Below are 27,107 nucleotides of genomic sequence, written 5' to 3'. Positions count from 1 at the left end.
GACAATGTTTCGGTAGTGATAAGTCTTTTGAGTTCTAAGTGAATTATTATTATAGCTTTTACATAGCGCTACTTTCATGCTTATAGCATGCTCAGAGCGCTTTTGGTCCAATCTCATTTGTGGACCAGTGGGGGGGAGGGGGTATCTAGGAGTTGGTTTTCCGTGCTGCCTTTAGGCGCTCAGTAAACACAACTCTGCCCGAGTCGGGTGTCGAACCTCGAGCCCCCTTCTAGGTAGCCAAGCCAAGACAAGTGCACTTGGCCTCTCGACCACGCTTCCCACTAATGAATCCAAGAAATGTTAAGACTTCATTTCAATCTTTATTTTAGTTTCTCAACTCCAAGTGATTTCTAATGTCATGAAAGAAACAAGAAGATGAAATTAAAGTAAATTAAACTTTAATAAACATCAAATAATTTGATATCAAATTAGACTTACAGATTCAAAAAGTAGCATCCAAAAACTGATATCACATACATGGTAGAAGAGATAGAAGCGTGGCACAATATGAAATGTGGATCTGATCAAATGTTGAATAAATAAATACAAAATTATTGTACAAGTAGACACTAAGATACATCAAGTCAAAAAACTTTGGTTCACATCAATGATAATTTGTTATAAAAAAATATTTTATTCAATAGTAAAAGTTACCATAAATTGTTTCTATCACAGTTTTCACACACAAGAAGATTATACTGCACCTGCCAATTACGTTAGGTTATATTTTTCATGATAGGCTGCTACTAGACTAGTTTTATCTAGCAGAATCTAGCTTAATGTGCCAACATTTAGTGTAGCCATGCAGCCAAAATCAAAACTTCAATCATAAGAACAAAATAAGAGTCCTTCCATGAGCTCAAATTTTTCTCATAGTAAAAAAGTTACTTATTTCAAGCTGAAATTTCACATCTGAATTTAATGGTATGGGTGGTTATAGCTAATTGCTAATAATGTGAATATCATGGGTTTGATCCCCTTACTGACCATATTTTTAAATGTCCCCCCCCCCCCCCCCCCAAATCCTAATTCTTAACCATAAAAAAATTTAACTTTGAATAAAATCTAATCTAGGAATTTGTTTTTGAGAATAAAAAAACAACTTTGTACCATCTGCTAAGAGATCAAGTTCTCCAATAGGATATTAAAAAACTATTTTAGGATTTATAAAAAAATGTTTATTAAAAAACAAAAAGGAAATCTGTCCAGCAAATTTTTTCTTTTTTTAAAGTTCACCCCAATTAAAATATTCATTTATAAAATTTTGTGAAGTAAAGCACTGAACAATGCTAACTGATTATTGAAGTCATAGTTAGTTGTAAAGTCTACAATGCAAAATAAAAAAATTAAAAACATTAATGTAGAATAACCTTGTTGAGATACTGGCTTTGGAATCAAAGAATTTTTTAAAATTTAAAATTAAACTAAATGTATTCTTTTAGTGTTGATAAAAATAAAATAAAATAATTAATGACTCCTAAATATATTTGAATCCTCAAAGCTTTATGTTGATATGTTGCATCTTTCTTTTTTTCTCTAAATAACATCATTATCTGCGTCAGAAATGTGCAAACATTAATTAGAACAACTTAGAAAATGTAATGAACTCTTAAGGCAGATTTTAAAAAAACCCAGCCAAGTGATGAAAAATTATAATTATTATCATGGCACCATTCAATTTGTTATCAGTTTAAAGTATGGCTCATTGAAATGTATTTATTATATACAGCAATAGTCACTTATAGGTAGTGGATTATAGAGTTACAGACAGAGTCAGTGACATTGAGTTAGTGACATACTGTAATAAGCTTTGGTGAAGTAATAATGTATATGAATGAGTGAATTGATGAGTGAATAGATGAGTGAATAGATGAGTGAACAGGTAAAATGTAGATGTTTTGATCTCAATGTCATAATAAATAAATAAAAAATGTCTGCTTTAGAAACTTGTCATTTCCTCCACATAAGAATTGTCATCCCCATCACTTCGTGAAGACAGACTGGAAGAATCCTCATCAGATTTGTCATCTTCACGTGAAGGGCTGTGATTAGAGTCACTGGAGCCGACACCACCACTGCTTAGTCTCTCCTTGTCTTGGCTCGGCAGTAGTGAGGGCACTGAGTCATTGACTGAGCCACCGACGGAGGGGACTTGGTCATCTAAGTTTTTAATTTGATCATAAACTTGTAAACTGGACTCAGGGACTGCATCACTGTCAGAATGCAAGTTGGGTTTACTTTTTTCATCAACAAACACATCTTCATCCTCTTCAGAAATGACGTCATTATGTCTCCGGACTGAAGACGCTTGACTAGCAGGCTGTTCTGCGTAGGACACTGCTCCTTGATTAACTCTCGACGGCTCTATTTGAGTGTTCTGGTCAGCTGACTGCCCTCTTCGTGAATTGTTGAGTTCCTCATCCTCCTCACTGATGGACTGGAACAATGCCTGCATTTGTTGTGTCTTCATGTCCACAAGACGTTTCCGCAAGGCTACCGTACTGACATCAGATTGAAACTCAGTCTCAAAGACAATCCTAGACTCCTGCTCCTCGACATCCGGCGGGGACTCCTGCCTAAAAATATACAAGAAAAGAAACAAATAATAACAGAGTCTCCTGCCACAACTGGTTCCAGACTTTTATTTCTAGTTAAATGCAAAAAAATTTTTGACCTTAGTCTAAATGTTTTAAACATAGTGAATAAATCAGTCCAGAAACCTAAAGAATCTATAAGTCTTGTAACTTAGAGAATCTATCTGTCCAGTAACCTAGTGAATCAAACAGCCCAGTAACCTAGTGAATCAATCAGCCCAGTAACTTAGTGAAACAATCAGCACATATCACTAATCATAAAAAGAGATAATTAAAAGCTGTTTGATACATCAATTGTAATTCAGACTATTTACTCACTTTAGTACTCAATCCTTAGAGAGAGAGAAAGCACATGATAAAATAAAAGAAATGTTAGATATTTTTAAAATTAAATTTGTATTCAATAATTATAAACCGTAATATCTAGTTACAAAAAAATACAGTTAAATGTTTATTGATTAATATTTTAACATATTTATGTAGCTGCCAGGACCAAACTTTAAAAGTAAATAAGTAAAAATAAAAAAAAATGTAGCCATATAGATATATTTATGGATAGATGCTAGGTCAAATCTAGAACAAATATATTAGTCTTTTATTTTGAACTTTAAATTGATAAATTGTTACATTGTAAGATTTAGTCTACAGTAGAAATTAAAATGCAAGCTTCACATGCTAGATATAAAGAAAAGAATGTACAGACTAAAACAATTTCTACATTCAATGAACGCCACTAAACTACTAGAACAAAGAAGTGCAAATTAGACTATTACAAACTACTAGAACAATCTCTAAATGCAGACTAATAAAACTAGTACACAAAAAGTGCAAATTAGATTAGTGAAGACTACAGTTTGAGGGAAAAATACAAAAGAAAAATAATTGTCAGCCTATGTCTAATAATTTGTGTTAATAAATTGTGCAAGAATAATCCAGTGTGAGATTTAAAAAAGTAAATAAATATTGAAATCAAAGTTGAAATAAAGAAACAAAAAATGACAAGCCACAATATATTTCTAGTGATGAACTAGTGGACAGTCTTACGCTAACTCTTTCGTTTTGTTGGAAAACATGTCAGGACTAAATAGACTGGAATCATCTAAATCAATATCCCTAGATCATAAGGAAAGAAACAAATGGTTAAGCATACAGTACTAATACAATGTAGATACATAACTCTACACCTTTCAAAGGTAACATTGTGAAGCTATGATTAGGTTATGTACAACATCTACATGTAAAGTGTAACATTCTCCTTTCAGACCTTGCGCTCTGTAGGGGAAATGATATAAAAGGTCATCTGTTGTGCCACAGTTAACGAGGGTGTCATGTGACCACCACAATGACCAACAGCGCCTTTACTTTTCCCAAACTTATGTCAGTTACCCATTAGAGCTGGGTGGACTCAGAGGCACCCAAAGATCCTGAAATTTAAAATCCCAGACTTCATCAGGATTTGAATCCAGGACTCCCTGTTCAGAAGCAAAGTGCTTTAGTGCTCAGCCACCCTTTCTCTATAACATCTACACAGCCAAATGTAAATGCTGACAAAGGTTGAAAGAAAAGAATATTCTACGGTTTGTTTGTCTCTGAGTGTGAAGGAGTGTAGTTTGTTACATGGAAGATGTAACTGTGATGTTTATTATAACACACAAGTGATTTGCAAGTTTGTTGAAAATTCTCACTTTTAACAATTAAAATCATGATGACCTGAGATAATGGCCCCTAAAGTCTGCTGTCATATTTAGATCTTTGTGATGGTCTCATAGCTTAGTCCAAAAGATAAGAACCATCTGTTCAGAAAGATTATTGTTGGTAGTTGAGAGGGCATTGTCCACTACGTGTTCTGAGTTTGGTTTGAATCATATTAAAAGGACGTAATTATCTTCTCTTTTGATGTAACGTCTCTAATTTATAAGATAAGAGAATGCTCTCCATATTATCAGACTCCAAAGACTTTGTAATCTCTTTGTCTCTTAGCAGACTGTATTGAGACTGTCTTGTCTTTTTGTTTTAATTGAAGATTATGACATTCTAGATCACAAAACAGCAGGGGATAGTTAAAAGTAAAATAACATAGTCTTCAAATACAAAACCAAAACCTAATAAAATACTCAGAAAGACACAAAGAGAAATAAACATTTCTTGTTCCATATGCTAGGACAAATGTGTACAAATACTCCTTCTTCCCTAGTGCTATTAGAGCATGGAATGGGTTGCCTGAGCTAGCCAGGAAAACCAGTGACTTGGCAGAGTTTAAGTTACTGATTAACATGCATGACAAAATTGACCTCGGGACAAACGTAGGACGTAATCATCTTCTTTTTTGAAGTAAAGTCTGTATTTTATAAGATAAGATAGCAGATGGTAGAGTTATAGCCATGGACCATATAGACAACAGTCCAGAGGGACTACCATACAACCAAACTGCCATCCCTTGGGTCACACAATATTTACTTGCAATTTGAAATTGTAACTTTGTTCTAGTGTTTTCCCCCCTCTAAAAGGTAAAACTGGCAGACAGCATTAGTGTTTCTTCCTTTACTCATGTCTCGTTTGTTTCCTTTGTTCCCTAGGTGGTAAGTATTGAATTAAAACCTAATTGTTGGAGGAGAAAAAAAAACAAGGTTGTTTTCGGGAACAAGTTTTGTTTTCACATTTGAGCTCTTTGTTGTTAGACACCTTGTTTATAGTATTAGTTATTTAGCGACGCACCATAGAAGAGGTATATTGAACGGGACTAGTGACGTTTGGGATATTTTTGGGTTAGAGACCGGAAAATCAGTTAGCGATAGAATCCTCTAGGATAAAGACGTGTTTATTTTGACAGAGACTTTTACTGTGGCCTTTTCTTGGAATAAATGTATGATAAGTTGTTCATCAGTGTTGACCACATCTCTTTACTCGTTAAATCGATCGTCTTGTTTATTCTGTATTGTTGATCAACTACATTGAAAACACCCAAACAATAAAACTCAAACGCTTGCAGAGTAATTGGTTGAAATTCAACAGTCATCTATAGTTGACCTCAAGACAGCCTGAACAAGTACATCACATTGTTTAGCATGAATTTAAAAAAAAAAAAAGTTTTTTTTGGTCACCATAATTGTTTTTCTCATCCTTTGGTGTTGGTGTAAATTCATTTATATGATTCATTTTCATTATGATTCATTTTACATGTACATACACAACTTTTCTATAGCGTATTAGTTTTCTAAAAACATTGACAAATTTTCAACTAGCTCATACCAAACATTATCTCTTTCATGTATTCAAATTGATTGGACTAAACACTCTTTAAAAATAAACCCAGGACTAAGAAAATATTTGTGGAGAATGTATTAACAGTTACTTTTAAGTCTCCTACTACTCTCCAATGTCATATTTGTAAGAGCAGGTAACTTGCAGACTTGAGACATTGGTCACATTGGGTTGTCTGCCTTGACATCTGTTTCAAACAGTAAAACAAAAGTTTCTAGTGGGGACCAACTTACATTTCTAAATGTCCATCAGGATCAGAACTGGCGTTGGAGACTTTATGGGTCATGGTCATCTGTTGACCTAGTTTTTCTCTCACTCGGGCAGCATTTTCTTCTTTCTGTGCATACAGCTTCTGTCTAGAAATACAAAGCAGACGTCAAGCTTGTGTCTACAAATACATAGCAGACATCAAGCTTCTGTCTAGAAATACAAAGCAGACGTCAAGCTTGTGTCTATAAACACAAGGCAACATTAGTTCTACATTTTAGACCTTCAACTTATGTCTATATAGGAGTAGTACATTGTTTCTTCTTTAAGCAAAGATTTGATTCTGAATACATTGGTCAGGGCGAGATTTAAGTTGATGGAGGCCTCAGGGCAGGATTTTTGTCGAAGCCACAAACATTTTTTTCAAAAACCTTTAATAAAAATCCACTTTTTAATAATAATAATTTGTAAAAGCATGCCATATTTTAGAAGAAATAAATAGAGAATTAATACATTTTATATACTTGTCCTTTTTTTTTTTTTTAAGATATTTAATATGCATATTTTAGTAAATAAATTGTATAATTTTGGGGTTTATGCACTGATGTGAATCCGAGGCTGCTTCTTTTATATATATATAATAAGAGCACACTACAAATGGACAGTTCTTAAAGTATTATCAGTGAACATGTGGAAAAAAATGTTAAAAAATGTAAAGTAGCTGACCCATTAAAATATGGATTTTTTTCCTCTATTGTGGGGGCCCCGTTCTTGTGGTTACCACTGGCATTAGCCCAACCTGCCCTTCCTTAAATCTGGCTCTTATCTCATAAATTGTGGATGTTTTCATAAAAGGAGAAGATAATTGCATCTTAAATATATGCAGCAAATCCGTTTTTGATGGCAAGAAGAAATTGTATTAAGAAGTAAGATTCCAGCAGCCATTTGCTTGAATGCTACACAGAATGCAAGAGTTTATTTCTATATATGAAGCAAGAGCTGTGTATCTTTGAGTTTGTTTGTGGGGTCTCTGGCTGAGTGGCTACCTATCAAATCCTGAGTCAAGCTGATTTTGAGGGGTCTATGGCTGAGAGGCTACCTATCAAATCCTGAGTTCAGCTGAATAGCATTTGCTGAGCACAGAGACCTATCCCCAGATTTCCCCTTCCAACCACAAGTCCACCAAAGAGATATGACCAGAGAGTATGGAGTGTGCTACAACATAAGAGATGTGATATGCAAAAGCAATTTTTAAAAAGTATTTTTAGGTCCAAAATGAGTAAGTTATTAACTCTCTTAAACTAAAATTCTCAACATTTTTCATTCCAGTTTCTGCCAGATAGTAGTTAAAATTAAAGCTTGTAAAAAAGATTATGTTATATCTTTATGTGACTAAATTTAAACACTAAATCATAAATATGGCATATCTTTATGTGAACAAATTTAAACAATAATTCTAAAGTATGTCAAATCTTTATGTGACCAAATTTAAACACATAATCATACATCTGATTCTTTTTCTTAGGTTGAACTAATTTTTTTGTTTTAAACAATCATTATATAAAAATTCACTGACTTTTAATGTAGATCACTGACCTAAAAAATGATTACTTACTTTTTCCACAACAAGTAGGCCACCAAGATAGCAAACAAGGAAACCACAAACATAACGCAGCCAATGACAATCAAGACAATAGATGTGGTCGTGTAGGCTCCCTCGTCTTTGTTGCTGGCAGATTTGGCAGACTTTAAGTACGAGTTGAACAAATCTGAAATGTCTGACAAACTTGCTTGGACTTTTCTGTTAACAAATAAGAAGCAGATTGATTGTATAAATAAATACTTTGTTTAAAGTATAAAGTTGACTAAATGGCTAGATCACTGAATAAAGACAAATAAGCAATATCGACTGAAAATATATAAGAATATTAACTGAGTCAAAGATATATGGACTCAGTCTATGATAAGGATATTAACTAAGAATGTAATTATTGAAAAAAAAAACAAGAAAACATTCTGATATAACTTTCTATGCTGTTTGGTGTTTCTGTAACTAGTGGTTTTTCTGCAGAGTACGGTGGCTATGGGCTAAAAGGTGGTCGACGCAACAGAGCAGAGGCGCCCCACGAAAATGCTTCAAAGACCTGCTTAGGCGTCAACTTTCCTTGGCTGACATAGAAGAGAGCACCTGGTTGCATGCAGTCTCAGAACGAGACAGCTGGAGGTCACACACGAAGGCCACGGGATACATATTTGAGACCAAAAGAAACTCCGCTGCTGAGGACAAACGCAGACGGCGAAAAGAAAATCTATATCGACCACCTGCGGACAATGGCTATGCTTGCCCAGAATGTGGCAAAATATGTAGGTCACAGCTGTGGCTGCGCAGCCATGGGAAATACTGCACTCCTCACTAATCCTTGGACTCGACAAGCCTTATTATGGTAGCTATACTAAAGTAAAAAAAAAACATCAATAAATTTACTTGTCAAAGAAAATGTTTTAAACATTTTGATTTCCCTTCAATATATACATAATCAAAAAATCATTTTGCAATATATGCCTTTGAAAAGATCATCAGGTTACACAAGGACATCACACTGTATAATCACACTTTTAATCAAACCGATATTCTAGGGAGGTATATGCATAGAATAAAGAAGAGATAATAACAGGATCCAGACATACACTGAAATTACTTGCCCACAGACTTACACTGACCTAACTTGCCCATAGAAATACACTGAACTTACTTGCCCTCAGACGTACACTGACCTAACTTGCCCATAGCAATGCAATGAACTTACTTGCCCACAGACATACACTGAGCTTACTTGCCCATAGACACACATACATACAATGAACTTACTTGCCCAGAGACATACATACATACAATGAACTTACTTGCCTACAGACATACACTGAGCTTACTTGCCCATAGACACACATACATACAATGAACTTACTTTTCCAGAGACATACATACATACAATGAACTTACTTGCCCACAGACACACACTGAACTTACTTGCCTACAGACATACACTGAACTTACTTGTCCAAAGACATACATACATACAATGAACTTACTTGCCTACAGACATACAATGAACTTACTTGCCTACAGATACACACTGAACTTACTTGCCTACAGACACACACTGAACTTACTTGCCTACAGACATACACTGAACTTACTTGCCTACAGACACACACTGAACTTACTTGCCTACAGACATACACTGAACTTACTTGCCTACAGACATACACTGAACTTACTTGCCCACAGACACACAACTGAACTTACTTGCCAATATCATCAGTAGACACTGTTGAGTTAGAGACTGGGTCTAAGGCACTAAAAGAGATGGCAGTGGTGCTGAGGAATTAAGTGATCATAAGTTATTCAGGAAGATAACATTCATTCATTTGTCAACCATTTATGTGATGATTGCTCAAAGAAGGATATTTAGTTCAGGAAAATGATATATTTAATTACACAAAGATACTATAAAACAAATATTCAATGCTTTGAAATTAGTAAAAGCAAGTCTAAAATCTAATTAGCTTAAAAAATTATTACAAATTAGCTTAGGTTTTTCAAGTGACATTAAGTCCTGCTTTAAGGGCCTTGCGATCCATAGGGCTGATGATGTAAAGATCATCTGTTTCTATGGCTGATTGTTAATGTGGGTGTCATGTGGCCAGTACAACGACCAAACGCCTTTACTTCCCCCAACTAAAGTCAGATACCCATTAGAGTTGGTTGGAATCAGGGGCATCCTAAAAATCCCAGTCTTCACTGAGATTTGAACCTGGACTTCTTGGTTTGGAAACAAAGTGATTAACCACTAAGCCACCATGCTGACGGTTTGAACAAGGACATAATACTTTGTACAAGTCAAATCTTAATAAGACCTGAATAACAGTGTACACAAATAAGACCTACATAACAGTGTACACACATAAACAAAAAGTGTACATTAAGAAACAATTCAAGAAAACAAATGACAAACAACTTTGTACCTGTCTTTGATCTTTGCAGCTTGATTGAACACAACAGTATAGCCAAGTAGAACACCCAGACTTCTGATATAGGATCAAATCGAACAATATAGTTAGTACAGTGTCTGTCATTGGGAACTTTGTCTATACATATGTACTAGCAGTTTATAGATTACTTGACATAGTTAGTGTTATATGTAGTCGATTATTATTAAGGAAGGGTCCCGGATTGCAGATGCCATACACAGCAGTAGGAGAAAGAAAGGTGAAAATGCAACGGTGCCTGGTGATTACATATGCCCAACCTGTGACCGCAGCTGTGTATCAAGGATTGACCTCTTTAGTCACACAAGAAATTGCAAAGGGAAAAGATATTCTCCCAAGACGTAAAATGCCACAGTAGATTATTTGACACTGTGACTAAACCAAAGCTTTTTATTCACCAGATATACTTGGAAAAAAATCTTTTAAATTTTTAAACCAATAATACTTTTCTTGTAACAAAAGAGTTACTTTGTCAAAATCTAACCTTATAATCTCCTTTTGGTTGGACTGAAACAAAGACAGTGGTATGGATGCAGGCAGAGTGTACAAGCTGCTATTCTGTACATAGATCTGAAAACAGAAAACACCAACATCATTTATTATCAAACAGTCTGCAGTGAATTGAAAGTAGACTTTCCTAAAACATGACACAGTCCAATAACTATTATTCATATCTAGCACAAGACATCAGTGAAGACAAGGATGTTTAAAACTAGTTGACTTACAGTCACATCAGTGAAAGCTGTATGTCCTGCACCATTCTGATCAGTCGCGCTCACTTGCAGCTCCCACTTCTGCTGCGTACTTAGCACTGTAGAGTTGTTTACCTTGAATTGTCCACTTTGAAGGTCAAGGCTAAATGCTGCACTGCTTCCTTTGGTGACTTTGTATTGCAGCAGTCCATTGATCCCCTCATCTGGATCAAACGCCTGAACAGTTTGAGGAGTTAGGATAGAGATATATGTGATTATACTATGTACATGTCCTTATGGTGATCTAATAGCGGGCAGGAGAGCTGTAAGTCACTTCTAACGCCTACTGATTTATGTAAACATGAAGCTCTTCAAAAGTGTCACCAACAGTTGGAAAAGAGGAGTAGGACAGGTCCTCCCACACATTGATAGCAAACATAAAGGAGGAGTCCTGGGTTGCAGATGGTGTACACACCAGATAGGAAAAAAAAATGAAAAGGCTGCACATCTTGTGATTACAAATGCCAAAACTGTAACTCTATCAGGGAGTGGCCTCTTCAAACATGAGAAGTTTCAAAAGTAACAAGCAAAATACAAAAAAAAACTTAAAAAAAAACCAAAGCTTATATTAAGTGTATCAATTAGTTTGTAATTATACTTGTAATAAGCCTCAGATGAATATCTATAAAGGGGACTAATTCAACTTATACAACCACTTCAGTCAAATACTATTTCTTTCCCTTGTTTGGGATACCAAACAAAGTAATTTTTTACCAATAGTCAATTAACTCTTTCTCTCCGTAATTATTTTTCCAAGTTTTGAAGGCATTCTTCATTTTGCTCATTACTATTTCACTACCCCTGTTATGATTGGGCTTCAATAACTTTGTTGTTTGTTATCAGAAACTGTTGTATTTGGTTTAGAATTAAAGGGAAATGCATAAACAAGTTTTTTATTTAATGAGGTCAAAATCAACGATGGTATCGTCGATTAGGAGAGAAAGAGTTAACTAATTGGTTAATTTTAAAAAATAAATTCTTGTGTTGTCAGGTGTGACAAAAGAGATAATATGGGTCGTTCCTTTTTTTTTTGTCAAGAAGAGTTAGTCCCCTTTAATACACTATTTATGTCTGTTGACAGTATTCTATTGCCACTTTCTCTCAAATCTTTGAGCTGACCAGTGTACATTATTTTGAACTGAAGCTATGTAATGTTTAAATAATTCTTTTGTTGTTGTGCTCTGACTGTGTTACTCAAGAGGAGTGTGTATCAGGGATGATGGTCATTTGATTGTTATGACCTGTATCTTTACTACTATATTATTGTAAGCCATCGTTTTGTTATTGAGATGAGACACTAGTGTGCCTCTGTGATGGCAGCTCTTTGATTATTTTGAACTGAACCTGTCCTACTATTTGATTTTTTTTCATTATTTTATTTTCTTTTGTTGGCCTTTACTTCAGTATTTTTTATGATTTTTTTTTAAAATTAAAAACTCATTATCAGTTGCAACTGAAATCTTATTATTATTACTTGTATGTCTCAGTAAGTTCTAGATCTAGAGGCTATAATTAATAGCCTAGGTAGTATAATTTGGGACCACGAGGTACTAATGGTCTAATGCTATACAATAAACTTGACTTACTTGAATCTGTGAAATCAAAGCACCATCAGATATAGAGGCTGGTAGATTAAAGTACAGACTAGAACCAAATGTGGGAATGTTGTCATTCTCATCCCCAACTTGGACAATCACTTTGGCATAACCAACAGCTAACAACAGAAGGACAGAAAGAAACACATTATTTTCAACACCCTATTTTCAACACATTATTTTCAACACCCTATTTTCAACACATTATTTTCAACACCCTATTTTCAACACATTATTTTCAACACATTATTTTCAACACCCTATTTTCAACACATTATTTTCAACACATTATTTTCAACACCCTATTTTCAACACATTATTTTCAACACCCTATTTTCAACACATTATTTTCAACACATTATTTTCAACACCCTATTTTCAACACCCTATTTTCAACACATTATTTTCAACACCCTATTTTCAACACATTATTTTCAACACATTATTTTCAACACCCTATTTTCAACACCCTATTTTCAACACATTATTTTCAACACCCTATTTTCAACACATTATTTTCAACACATTATTTTCAACACCCTATTTTCAACACATTATTTTCAACACATTATTTTCAACACCCTATTTTCAACACACTATTTTCCTCCTTCTCTTATTAAGAGTGACACATCTTTAATTGAATTAAATAAGAAAGACTCACAAATCACCTGAATTTTGTGCCTCTCTTTTTCTTCTACCTTGCGACTGACCATCGGCAACAATACCGACTGAGACATTCAGTACATACACCGAGAGAGATTCTCTGTCTAAAGATTGCACAACCAAAAGTTGGCCATTGCCAGCATCTAGTTTGAACTGATCTGTTTAATGATTGTAAATAGAGTTTGTTGTTAGGGTTAGTGTTAGGTGGCACATTAAATAGAAATAACAATATCTGGCCTTAGACTAGACATGATAAACTGCGACTAACCATTGTAATTGTAGAGAGTATATTTGACAGCTGCTATTTGCTTGGCTGGACTTCCTAACTGGCAGATGAGCCTCGGTAGACTTTTGTCATTTTCTGTCTCATTTGCAAAGTAATTGATTTGATCAAACTCGACACTTCTGACTGAGACTTGTAGCTGGCAACAGGAAAATACAAACAGTTCAGTTTGTTATCATTCAAATCAAAATAATGTATATTTAGAAAAAGTCCTCAACTTCATTTGGTAGTTTAAAAAAAAAAGTAAAAGTTGCCCTTTCAGAGCTTGTGATCTATAGGGCAGATGATGTAAAGGTCATATATATATATATATATATTATATATAATGAAATAATGGACTGCAGTAACATGGGCTCAAACCAGTGACCCTATTATATGACGACTCCATTTTCTAGATTGATTTTATTTAGTTTTTGGAAATTTCCAATTTGCCCTGCCCGAATATATGCTGCGTAATCAGTGTGATGGAGCACTTACCTTTGCTGTACTAGTGTGTGGTGTAATCAGTGTGATGGAACACATACCTTTGCTGTACTAGTGTGTGGTGTAATCAGTGTGATGGAGCACTTACCTTCGCTGTACTAGTGTGTGGTGTAATCAGTGTGATGGAGCACTTACCTTCGCTGTACTAGTGCGTGGTGTAATCAGTGTGATGGAGCACTTACCTTCGCTGTACTAGTATGCTGTGATATTGGTCTGTTGGAAGCTTCCAAAACCAGTAGATAGTCTTTAGGCTGCGAGAGAATGTGTGACAAAGAAATCTTGTTGTTCTGGAGTGTAAATATTTGATCCTCATTGCCTCCTACATTCAAAAATACATAGAATAATATAATACAGCCTCCAATGTTAAAAGAACTTTTAAAATAAATACCCAAATATCAGTAAATAAACTTAGTAGGCCACACAGTTGTTACATCATCAATCTTTAAAACTCATGGAAATTTATATTATGTCATTATTTGTTGTGGATGTTTTTGTGAAAAGTATTTAAAAGGAATTGATGTAATGAAATGATACTTTTCAATAACTACTTATATCAAGGTCTCTATTAATTAATAGTTATGTTTAACTGTCTACAGTCATTTATTTATTCTCTGTGAAAACAGAACAATTAAAAGCATTGTAGTTTCCAATATGGCCTTATTATTAAATATAAACAAAATTAAGTTTTCACTATTCATTTTCTTTGCTAAATTAGAGCATTTCATTAAATTATTGAAATCTGGATCTAAAAATGAGTATTCCCATTTTGACTGGAATTAATTAAAAATCTTATTCAATGTCTTAGGAGTGTTTCACGATCAGAATCAATCTCATCATAAGGGGAGTAGAGGGTCTGGCATTGCAGTTCTGGGCCAGAATTCGGGGGCTGAAATGACCTTTGAACTTAAGTGTTTTGTCTGTATTCACAAGTTTTAGAAGCTCCCTCGGAAATGAAGATGATTACGTCCTAGCCAAAATTTACTGCAGGATGACACTGAGTGAACAGAGCTGGAACTAACCAAAGCATACTGAACTAACAAAATACCCAGAATCAGGATGTAACATTAGGTAGCCCAGACTCACCAGTAAGGCAATGATTACATTGTTGAACGACAATTCAGTTTGAATAAAATGTCAAATACTTGCTTAATAAAGAAAAAACCTAGCTTTTAGTTACACAGATAATCTAAATGAGCACACAACAGTAAAGAAATAATACTACCTGACTGTTTAGTACACTCAGCACTAAAAATATTCAATTTAAATGAGCTATTAGTCTCCTCTTCAATTCAGTAATTCCATTTATTTGTTTCCTGAATCTAATCTATGCTTATGTAGTTTATAATGTAAACATTTTCTAAATATATCTTCCATAAGACTTCGAAATGAAAATGTTTGCAGAATGTGGGAAGCGTGGTTGAGAGGCCAAGTGTGCTTGAACTTGGCTACCTAGAAGGGGGCTCGAGGTTCGACACCCGACTCGGGCAGAGTTGCGTTTACTGAGCGCCTAAAGGCAGCACGGAAAACCAACTCCTAGATACCCCCTCCCCCCCCCCCCCACTGGTCCACGAATGAGATTGGACCAAAGCGCTCTGAGCATGCTATAAGCATGAAAGTAGCGCTATATAAAAGCTATAATAATTAATGAAAATGTAAAACTCCTGCGTCCCTAACAGAGTCCTTTATGGTCAATTAAAGAAAGGGAAGTGATCACAATGTGAACAAAGTGTTATGGCACAATTAGGAATTAGTTATTTGTTTTGGAAAAGGAAGAAGTTTTGACTTAGAGACAATGACGTGACTAGTATAAACAAGACTAGGTTTTAGACAGAATGAAATATCAGCCGATGTAAACAGACTACTTCCAGGATAGAATTAGCTGACATTCAATGATTCCCTTCATTGCTATTTAATTTCTTGATGGGCATTCAGTATAAGCGTAGACTAACTTATATTGGTTGTTCAACCTTTCTGCGCTGTAATTGGATTTCCTTGAGTGCTACCTCCATTTGGTTTTTTGCATTAGACACCGCAGAAGCACCTAACAAAAGAAAAAGCTTCAACATTGACCATGCCACCTGGGAGAAGAAAAGCCCGTGATTGAGCATCATGGCGCCCTGCTGTGAAGACTGGGATAAAAATTGCAGAGAACAAGAGAAAAGCCCTGGCAGAAGAAAAGCGTCAACTGACACAAACTCCAGCTGGAATAACCTGCCCAATACGCAGCCAAACATTCCGGGATCACATAAGTCTCACCAGCCACATGAGAAGGCACAAAACTACAGTGTAAAATCCTCAGTCCGCTGGATGACAAAAGTGGTCAAAATATATAAAACTATAAAAAAAAATTAATTATATTTGTTATTTAATAAAGTCACATTAAGAATATTACCTGCTATTTGTAACACTCCTGTATTTGTTGCATTGAGTGTAACATTCAGAACATAGCCCTGTGACATGCCAACGTACAGCATGACACTCTCTGGTACAACTGACAAGGTCGGGATGATCTCGTTACTTTGTACATTCACAGTCACATTAGCCAACGTGAACATCGAGGGTGATCCAAGATCTGAGGCTTTCACTTTGAAGTAGTAATGGGCTCGAATCAACTTTTGGACACTGGAAAGTAGGCCAGCTGAAAATGGTTGCAAGAGAAAAACTTTGTTCAAGGTCTACGATAATAAAACTACAAAGAATTCAAAAAATTACTTAGAAATAAGTAAAGCACTACTTTTTAATTTAATTGTGAGCTGTATGAACGACAACAATTTGTTTTTTTTTCTTCTAAAAACCTAAAAAAAATAAGAAATTAATTTTCAAAATTTTCTTTTATAGTCAAATAGAAATGTGATACATACATATATTAAACAAATAAACAGCAGCACCAGGGACCAAGTTTTTAAATGAGAGAAAGTAGTGAATTAAATGCGACGAAAATAAGGGACTGCACCGACCAAGGCTTGAGAGATACACAATTAGATAGTGGAGTGATCGTTAAATGAACTTGTGTGTTACCCGTGCTTGTAATCGTGCTAGTATTTGTAATCGTGTTCGCATTATCGTAGTCTGTGAATCGTGACCAGTCTGTACTGTGTTATTGTGTGTATCAGTCGTGTTTTATTGAAATAAAGCCTTGTTTCTAAGGTTATGAATTGACTTAGTATATTACAATTTATTTCAATAAAACCATTCTTAAATGGACAAGTTTTTGCGTCCCAATAGACTGGATGCTGATCCTAGTTCAACTAATGCTTCAGTTACATGGAAACATTGGATTTCTTGTTTTGACAGATTCGCAACGAAGGTAGGGGCTAGTGAAAGCGAACAGTTTGACCTGCTATGCAACTTTGTGTCTCCATCCTTATATCAGTATATTTCTACCTGTTCTAAATACTCAGAAGCAAAATCTATTCTTGAGAATTTATTTGTGAAGGCCCCTAATGAAACATTGGCCAGACATTTGCTTGCAACTTGCAAACAAGAAGTCGATCAAAGTCTTGATCAATTTGTACACAAGCTGAGAGTGATGGCCAGAGATTGTCAGTTCCGAGCTGTCAGTGCTGACAAAAATGAAGAGGACGCCATTCGCGATGCCTTTGTTAGCGGCATGCGTTCGAGTGTAATTAGACAGAGGCTACTTGAGAAAAGATCCCTTGACTTGAAAATGGCTTTAGATATTGCCAAGACACTCGACATGGCTCAAAAAGAATCCTGTTCGTTTAGTACTCCTTCTCAATTGGTAGAGTCAACTCTTTCGTCATCGGCAATCTCAACCGAAGAAATGGTGGACTCAGAAACAATCGCAACAGTGAGTACTAAATGTTTCTTTTGCGGAGGTAGTCAGCATCTCAGAGCGAAATGCCCTGCCAAAGACTGCATGTGTCATTCGTGCGGGAAAAATGGACATTTTTCGAAGGTTTGCAGGTCTCGCAACACTCCTATAACCAAAACAAAAGTCAAAACATCTCCTAGCCACGAGATTAAAAGACAATCTTGTAAAGATTGTAGCTGCATTAAGGACTCTACACATCTAACATCACTAATTGCTACTTCGTCTGTATCTGGTTTAACTAAATCAACAGTACACATCTCTGTAAATGGCGTGAACCTAAAAGCCCTAATTGATACAGGTAGCGGGGAAAGCTACATTTCTTCAAACATACCAAGAGAATACGATTGGTCAGTGACACGTTCAAAGCACAAAATTTCTATGGCATCATCTCAACTGTCAAGCGTCACAAGAGGCCACATGTTTGCATCGCTAAAATACAAAGGGGAAGTTTACAATCAATTCAAACTTTCGTTACTAGATGAACTTTGCACTGATGTAGTGCTTGGGTTAGATTTCCTCGCATTACACAAAGAACTCATAATTCCATTCAAAGGTGGTCGACCTGCATTTCATGTCTGCTCGCTCAATGCTGTTAAGGTAGAGGCACCACAATTGTTTGCAAATTTATCCCCTGATTGCAGACCTATTGCTACTAAATCTCGTCGTTACTCCTTCCAAGACACACAATTTATTAAAGCTGAAGTTGAGAAATTGATACGAAACGGTATCATTGAACCTTCCAAATCACCTTGGAGAGCTCAAGTCCTTGTCACGACCAATGAGCGGCACAAAAAGCGAATGGTCGTTGATTATAGCCAAACTATAAATAGATTTACTTACCTAGACGCTTACCCCATGCCTAGAGTGGATGAAATGGTGGAGAAAATTTCCAGGTATGAAATCTTTAGCACATTGGATCTGGAGAGTGCTTATCACCAAATACATATCCAACAGAGCGAAAAGAAATACACAGCCTTCGAAGCTTGTGGTAAACTCTACCAGTTTTGCAGAATACCCTTTGGGGTCACTAACGGTGTAGCTTGCTTCCAGAAAACCATAGACACTATTATAGAAAAAGAAAAGTTGTCTGACACGTTTGCCTATGTCGACAATGTAACAATATGTGGTACAGATGTAGACTCCCATAACAAAAATCTGTTGCATTTTCAGAAGGTAGCTCAGGAATACGGAATAACTTTCAACGAAAGTAAAAGTGTATTTGCTACTAAGAAGGTAAAGCTGCTTGGATATGAAATATCCAAAGGACATTTAAAGCCGGACCCTGATAGATTTCAAGCTCTGCGAGATTTGCCACCTCCAAAAGATCTGAAGTCTCAGAAAAGGATTGTAGGACTTTTGGCATATTATGCTCACTGGATACAAAATTTCTCCGACTAATTGTATCCTATAATGAAAAATCAAATTTTTCCTGTACCTACAGAAGTAAAAACAGCGTTTGAAGACTTGAAAGAAGAATTGCAGAAAGCAGCAATTTTCACCATAAAGTATGACCATCCTCTAATTGTGGAAACTGACGCTTCTGACATCGCAGTAGCTGCCACTTTAAATCAGGACGGAAGACCTATTGCATTCTTCTCTAGAACTCTTTCACCTAGTGAAAGGCATCAATCTGCCATAGAGAAAGAAGCAACTGCAATAATTGAAGCTATACGCAAATGGAAGCATTATTTGTGTGGCAATTATTTTACCCTTATTACGGACCAGCGGTCTATTTCATACATATTTAAAGACACTCATGACAAGAAAATTAAAAACGATAAGATACAAAGGTGGAAATTGGAACTGGCAAGCTTCAAGTTTGATATACAGTATAGACCTGGGAACGCCAACACAGCAGCAGACACCTTGTCTAGAGGGCACTGTGCAACCATGACGAAACAAAGTAGCCTGAAGACGTACCATGACTACCTGTGTCATCCAGGTGTCACTAGACTTCTACATTATGTCAGGTCAAAGAACTTACCCTTCTCGGTTGAAGAGGTCAGGCAGACCATTCAACAATGCAGAACCTGCAATAGAATTAAACCGCAATTCTATAAGGAATTTGCAGGTACGCTCATCAAGGCCACACAGCCGTTTGAAAGAATAAGTGTTGACTTTAAAGGTCCTTTGCCATCAGCTACTCGCAACAAGTACTTGTTAACAATGATTGACGAATATTCGCGGTTTCCATTCGCTTTTCCCTGTCCTGATATGACATCTAAGACAGTAATAAAGTGCTTCGACCAGTTATTTTTCCTCTTTGGAACACCCAGTTACATCCACTCTGATCGTGGCTCATCATTTATGTCCACAGAAACTACAGAATATCTACATTCTAAGGGCATAGCCACTAGCAGGACAACGCCCTATAACGCAAAAGGAAATGGTCAAATAGAAAAGCTGAATAAAACATTGTGGCAGGCTATTTTATTAGCATTGGACTCAGGGAAGTTGGAACTATCACAGTGGGAATCTGTGTTGCCCCAGGCACTTCACTCCATTCGATCATTACTGTGTACTTCTACTAATGAAACTCCACACGAACGGATCTTCAAATTCAACAGAAGATCGCCAACGGGAACATCCTTGCCTACTTGGCTACAGAACCCAGGCAAAGTATTACTAAAATCACCTGTAAGATCTTCAAAATTTGACCCATTGGTACAAGAGGTTGAACTTATTAGCTGCAACCCACAGTACGCCCATATACGATTTCCAAATGGCCGGGAGGAGACAGTGTCGCTTAGGCAGCTGGCGCCGAAGGAAAGTTCCACGAACGACTATTTCGAACCAGAGAACGGTATTCTGCCTCAAGAGGTCGGTGACTCTTTGGATCTCTCACCAGGGAGTCGCTACGTGCCTGAAACTATCAGTAATTCACAGAGTCCCACCCCAATGATGTACAACCAGCCAGAAGTCATCAGTGACTCACAGGGGAGCCACCCAATGCCAGAGGCCAATATTGACTCGAGTCCCGTACAGGACAGTTACGACTTGCAAGGAGAAAAGTCTACGCCAGAGATACCTCCGGATCCTTCCCTTCATACGCATGGCTATAACCTAAGACCCAGAAAGAAATGAAGGAGGGGTGAATGGAGTGATCGTTAAATGAACTTGTGTGTTACCCGTGCTTGTAATCGTGCTAGTATTTGTAATCGTGTTCTGTTATCGTAGTCTGTGAATCGTGACCAGTCTGTACTGTGTTATTGTGTGTATCAGTCGTGTTTTATTGAAATAAAGCCTTGTTTCTAAGGTTATGAATTGACTTAGTATATTACAGATAGAGCCATTATTTATCTAATACATGTCTAACGGCTGTCTGTGTCGGCTCTATTGAAGTTGTTGGTGAATGGATATGGCAAGGTGGGGGTAGGGGCTAGCTAGGGCATGTGACCATTGACCACAGGGGTGGTAATTTGCATACGGGCGAAACGACTCTGGACCAGAAGAATGTTTCCTGACATTCCGATGGTCTAGAGGTTAAGTTCACTTAGTGCGTTATCGCTAGGCGGTGTTGTTGTTTCCAGGGGTCACTGGTTCGAGCCTTGGTCACTACTTTCTCTCATTTAAAAACTTGGTCCCTGGTGCTGCTGTTCATTTATGTTTAATATATGTATGTATCACATTTGTTTTAGCCCCTAGCTTCAACTCTATGTTTATTGTCACATAGAAGTCTACAACTGACACAAGAAACCTTAAAGCATTGAAAATGTTGAGCTTATTTACAGGTAGGTGCCATTCCTCTTCCGTGTCGTATGACTTTGAGGTAACTATCCATATGGTTCTATGACTGAATGGAGTTCTAAGTAAAATGTATACGACTGGAGCATTTTCTTACTTAATGGGTCCACATAGAAATAATCTGAGTCTTCTGTTGTGTCATCAAGCTTGTAGACAATTTTCTGATTGATTCCTTCATCCTTATCTGTGGCACTCACTGCATACAGCTACAAAAGAAAAATAAAATTGGTGATTAATTAAGAAAAAAAATGTTTACAGATTGAAAAAAAAAAGTTGACGACACATAAATAAATGAATGTTTTCTAAGCAAAAATAATTTAATATTTCCAAGACTTACTTAGCAAATAAATATTTCCAAGACTTAAATGACTTGATTTTTGCAAGACAGAAAAATTGATATTTGCAAAACATAAATATATTGATATTTACAAGACAAAAAATAAATGTATGTTTACAAGACAAGAAAAAAAACAACACAGGATGTTAAAAGAGCATTAAGGCAGCATACGGATGTTTTACAGCACAGAAAGAAAAAAATAGAGGTCTTAAACATAGAAATAAATAGATGTTTTACAGCACAGAAAGAAAAAAATAGAGGTCTTAAACATAGAAATAAATAGATGTTTTACAGTACAGAAAGAAAAAAATAGAGGTCTTAAACATAGAAATAAATAGATGTTTTACAGTACAGAAAGAAAAAAATAGAGGTCTTAAACATAGAAATAAATAGATGTTTTACAGTACAGAAAGAAAAAAATAGAGGTCTTAAACATAGAAATAAATAGATGTTTTACAGTACAGAAAGAAAAAAATAGAGGTCTTAAACATAGAAATAAATAGATGTTTTACAGTACAGAAAGAAAAAAATAGAGGTCTTAAACATAGAAATAAATAGATGTTTTACAGTACAGAAAGAAAAAAATAGAGGTCTTAAACATAGAAATAAATAGATGTTTTACAGTATAGAAATAAAGGATTGTCTTACAAGACAGAATTTCTTTTTTTATCCAAAGTCATGAAAGTCTTTTAAATGTAAAAAAAAATCTTTTGTAACAAGCAGCTTAGACAGTGTTGTTAAATTGAAAAGTGAAATGTGTGTAAATATCAACTTGGTTAATCCATTACATATATATGTAAATATCATAGTCTACATATAGACTTGGTTAATCCATTACATATATATGTAAATATCATAGTCTACATATAGACTTGGTTAATCCATTACATATATATCTTATCTTATAAAATACAGACAATACTTCAAAAAAAAAAAAAAAGATGATTACATCCTAAGCATGTCCCAATGTCAATTTAGTCATGCATGTTAATGAATGACTTAAAATTCTGCCAAGTCATTGGTTTCCCATGCTAACTCAGGCAACCCATTCCATGCTCTAATAGCACTTGGGAAGAAGGAGCATTTGTAAAAAATTTTCCTAGCATAATGGAACAACGAACGTAAATATCTTAGTACATATAAAACTTGGTTAGGGATATGTAGAGTACAGCAACTTTTTCAGACCTTGTGATCTACGGGGCACATGATCTAAAGAGTATCTGTTTCTTTGGCCCATGGTTAACAAAGGAGTCATGTGGCCAGCACAATGACCAACAATCAAGGATATGGGCTCTACACTAGTTGTATCTAGTTTATACATGAAAAAGAAATGACGATGTCCTTGCCCAAACCTTTGGCAGGATGGGAGGGGATGGTGGAAGAATCGAACCAAGGACCAGCATTACAACAGTCCAGAGTGTCTACCACATGAACTGGCAGCTATCCAAGACTTTTAATAAAACATCTTTTCTTTTTAATTTTAAATGGGCAAAGAGCCACATTTCAACCCTTTCTCCAACCAACATGCAAAGAGCCACATTTCAACCCTTTCTCCAACCAACATGCAAAGAGCCACATTTCAACCCTTTCTCCAACCAACATGCAAAGAGCCACATTTCAACCCTTTCTTCAACCAACATGCAAAGAGCCACATTTCAACCCTTTCCCCAACCAACATGCAAAGAGCCACATTTCAACCCTTTCTTCAACCAACATGCAAAGAGCCACATTTCAACCCTTTCTCCAACCAACATGCAAAGAGCCACATTTCAACCCTTTCTCCAACCAACATGCAAAGAGCCACATTTCAACCCTTTCCCCAACCAACATGCAAAGAGCCACATTTCAACCCTTTCTCCAACCAACATGAGAAAAGAAAAAAACTGTTGACTCACTGTTTGGCTGCTGGTGTTGAATACGTTGATGTTGAACACATAGTCTGACTGGGTGAATATCGGAGCGTTGTCATTAAGGTCAGCAACTACAACAGTGACAGTGGCCGTGGAACTAAGCATTGGTGTGCCTCCATCTTGTGCCTGGTGAATAATGGGATGGATAACACTCAACACAGTGAAATAAAGAGCATCCGTAAAATGTAACAATTCTATATCCATGGTAAGTAACAGATACTAAAGACTACTACTAATATTAAAGGCAATGTCTTTCATTCCGAAGATTAAGGATGAATAAATGTCAAAAGTTAATGTGTTTACATAATGTACGCAGAATATTTAGCAAAGACTCGTTCAAAGGACAGAATCTCAAGCTTCAACTCACCACAATATGCAGTGTATAGGACGGTACAGTCTCTCTGTCCAGTGGGACCACCAGAGATAACAATCCAGTTCCAGCATCAATTCTAAACTCTGGAACTTGAATAGACATTCAAATGAGCATGATTACAAATAGAGCCATATCGTCATATAAAAAGTAGTAGAATTCTTTTAATCCAAGAAAATGATTTTCGGGAATAATTCTTATATTTAAAGTTATTACTGAAAGAAACCAAATGCTCGAGATAGAAATAAAATCTCACAAGACCGTTTTGTTTCCATCTTTCAAGAGAGAAGATAATTTTGTTCTAATCAAGTCATGCATGGGAATTAGAGACTTTCTGATAAGTCATTGATTTTCCTGGCTGATTCAGGCAACCTGTTGCATGATCTAATGACACTAGGGATGAAGGCACTAGTACAACCAAATTTGTCATAGAAAATGGAATATCATTTAGTCAAACATAAAAAGGTTTAATTGAATTCTAGATTGTGGTCTATCAATTATCTTTTTTACTAACTCATAGGAATACTTAATTATAAGAATACTATATCATAGGAATGCTAAATCATAGGAATATTTAGTAACAGGAATAGTAAATGAAAGGAATACTAAATCACAGGAATAATATATTATAGGAATACTAAATCATAAGAATACTAAATCATAAGAATACTACATTACTGGAATACTATATCATAGGCTAATAGTTTGACATTCACACCGTAAGCACCTTTTGCTATGTAAAATTGAGAAGAGGTTAAAAAAGCAAATTTGGAGTTTAGAGTGAATGAATCAACTAGAACTGAACACACGTCTCCTAACCAATGGCTGCCTGGTTGTGCAGTATGTGCACTGTTGTTATGTCAGCTCGATGGTCCCGAGGTAGTATCCTGCCCACTGCCACCCCCTGTCATCCTAATGGAGCTTTGGGCTAGGAAGAAGATTATCTTTAACTCTGAAGGAACATCCGAAACATGAAAAACATTTTAAAATAAAAAATTTTTTTACAACCAACGCCCACTGTTTTATATGCTCAGGAGGCGCGGTGGCTGAGTGGTAAAGTGCTTGGCTTCCAAACCGGGGGTCCAGAGTTCAAATTCTGGTGAAGACCGGGATTTTTTATTTTGGGATTTTTAAGGCACCTCTGAGTCTACCAGCTCTAATGGGTATCTCACATTTGTTGGGTAAAAGTAAAGCGGTTGATCATTGTGCTGGCCATATGACATCCTCATTAACTGTGGACAACAGAAACAGATGACTTTTATACCATCTGCCCTATAAACCATATGGTCTGAAAGGGAAACTTTACTTTACTTTATATGCTAAGATACTTACATGAATTAGGATCAGATAAAATATATGTGACTTTGTTGTTAAGTCCAAGGTCAGGGTCAGTGGCATGTAGTTGGGTCAAGGTCTGGTTGGTATTCTCTGGCACAGTGACTGTTTTTTCACTGTCATCAAACACAGGCGGGTTATCATTGACATCTGTCACTTCAACTTTCACCTACAGACAAAATAATTCAGCTACAGTTGCTGAGGCCCTGACATCAGAAAGCTTACAGTACTATCTTTATGTTCTACTTAACAATATAAGAAATGAGCAAGGCAGGAAAAGTTACTGTAAACAATAATAAGTGAGACTAATTTAAATTTAATTGATAGTCTCATTAGTCCAAGTAATTGGCTAATATTTTTTACTTATAGAAAATAACTAAATATCCAGTTGTACTCAATAGGCTACCAAAGAATAACGGAATTGATTTATCTTATCTTATATAATACAGACGTTACTTTAAAAAAGAAGATGATTACGTCCTACGCGTCATGCATTTAGTCATGCATATTAACCAATGACTTAAATTCTGCCAAGTCACTGGTTTTCCTGGCTAGCTCAGGCAACCCATTTCATGCTCTAATAGCACTAGGGAAGAAGGAGTATTTGTACAAATTTGTCCTAGCATATGGGACGAGGAATGTGCATTTATCTTTGTGTCTTTCAGAGTATTTTATTAAATTTTGTTTTTGTATTTGAAGATTATGGTTCAGTGTTTTATGTATAATTGCTACTTTACTTTTGAGTCTTCTGTCCTGAAGGCTTTCTAGATTTAGTGATTTTACTAAAGGTGTTACTCTAGTCAAATGTCAATATTCGTTTGTTATGAATCTCACTGCTCTATTTTGTGTCTGTTCCAGTTTCTTAATGTTTTCTTGAGTTGAGGGGTCCCAAACGGAGGATGCATATTCTATTATTGGCCTAACCATGGTTTAAATAACATTTTAGTTTTATGTTCTTATTTGATTTATAGAAATTTCTTCTAATAAATCCTAATGCTTTGTTTGATTTTTTATAGTTTCATCAATATGTGGATTCCATGACAGTTTTACATTTATTATAACACCTAGGTATTTTGCGTTTTTAGTCTGTGTTACTGTTTTGCCATGAATAAGATAAGTGGAATTAATTTGTTTTAGTTTTTTTGTTACTCTTAACAACTGACATTTTTCTGGGTGGAAAGACATGCTCCAATTTGATTCCCATTTCTGTAATTCATCTAATTCTCTTTGTAAAATATCTGTGTCTTGTGTTATTTATTGTTCTATATATTATGCAATCGTCTGCAAATAATCTGACTTTTGTTCCTGAAGTAATGCAATTTGGTAAATCATTTATGTAAATTAAAAATAGTAGTGGACCCAAGACTGTTCCTTGAGGTACACCTGAGTTTACTGTTATCGGTGTTGATTTAGAACCATTTATTATTACAGTTTGTTCTCTCCCTATCAGAAAGTCTTTAATCCACTGATGCAGTGGACCATTAATGCCGAAATATTTTAATTTTTTAAGCAAGCTATGGTGGTGAACTTTGTCAAAAGCCTTAGAAAAATCTAGTAAGATAGCATCTATTTGTTCACTATTATCTAAACCTTTTGAAAAATCATCAATTAGTCCTATTAGTTGTGTTTCACATGATCTATATTTCCTAAAGCCATGTTGGTGTGGTGTGAGGACATTATGTTTGTCT

General features: G+C 35.7%; 2 protein-coding genes across 4 annotated transcripts in view; one reads left to right on the top strand and one right to left on the bottom strand.

Moving 5' to 3' along the window:
• Window positions 1-383: 383 nt before the first annotated feature.
• The window catches only part of LOC106058867 (protocadherin Fat 4-like), a 111,504-nt gene continuing 84,780 nt past the window's right edge, over window positions 384-27,107 (bottom strand). For 2 of the 3 annotated variants that reach the window (XM_056018693.1, XM_056018692.1), the window contains exons 41-56: window positions 25,417-25,588; window positions 24,082-24,176; window positions 23,700-23,840; window positions 21,565-21,673; window positions 16,281-16,526; window positions 14,071-14,207; window positions 13,391-13,544; window positions 13,128-13,280; window positions 12,451-12,578; window positions 10,838-11,041; window positions 10,597-10,682; window positions 10,089-10,151; window positions 9,370-9,441; window positions 7,678-7,863; window positions 6,089-6,211; window positions 384-2,576 (exon numbers count right to left, since the gene is read on the bottom strand). In XM_056018693.1, the coding sequence (XP_055874668.1) occupies window positions 1,940-2,576; window positions 6,089-6,211; window positions 7,678-7,863; window positions 9,370-9,441; window positions 10,089-10,151; window positions 10,597-10,682; window positions 10,838-11,041; window positions 12,451-12,578; window positions 13,128-13,280; window positions 13,391-13,544; window positions 14,071-14,207; window positions 16,281-16,526; window positions 21,565-21,673; window positions 23,700-23,840; window positions 24,082-24,176; window positions 25,417-25,588 (2,706 nt within the window). In that variant the 3' untranslated portion in view covers window positions 384-1,939. Of the gene's footprint in view, window positions 2,577-2,912; window positions 2,927-3,638; window positions 3,708-6,088; window positions 6,212-7,677; window positions 7,864-9,369; window positions 9,442-10,088; window positions 10,152-10,596; window positions 10,683-10,837; window positions 11,042-12,450; window positions 12,579-13,127; window positions 13,281-13,390; window positions 13,545-14,070; window positions 14,208-16,280; window positions 16,527-21,564; window positions 21,674-23,699; window positions 23,841-24,081; window positions 24,177-25,416; window positions 25,589-27,107 lie in introns of all 3 variants that reach the window. The other variant, XM_056018694.1, reaches the window with a different exon arrangement.
• On the top strand, window positions 19,119-20,978 carry LOC129924424 (uncharacterized). Its single transcript, XM_056018695.1, has one exon. It carries the CDS (start codon window positions 19,134-19,136, stop codon window positions 20,805-20,807), a length of 1,674 nt encoding a protein of 557 aa, XP_055874670.1. The 5' UTR covers window positions 19,119-19,133; the 3' UTR covers window positions 20,808-20,978.

The sequence above is a fragment of the Biomphalaria glabrata genome, chromosome 2 (genome assembly GCF_947242115.1).
Source record: "Biomphalaria glabrata chromosome 2, xgBioGlab47.1, whole genome shotgun sequence".
In the NCBI taxonomy this organism is placed as follows: Eukaryota; Metazoa; Mollusca; class Gastropoda; family Planorbidae; genus Biomphalaria; species Biomphalaria glabrata.
This window is presented reverse-complemented; position numbering and strand designations above follow the sequence as displayed.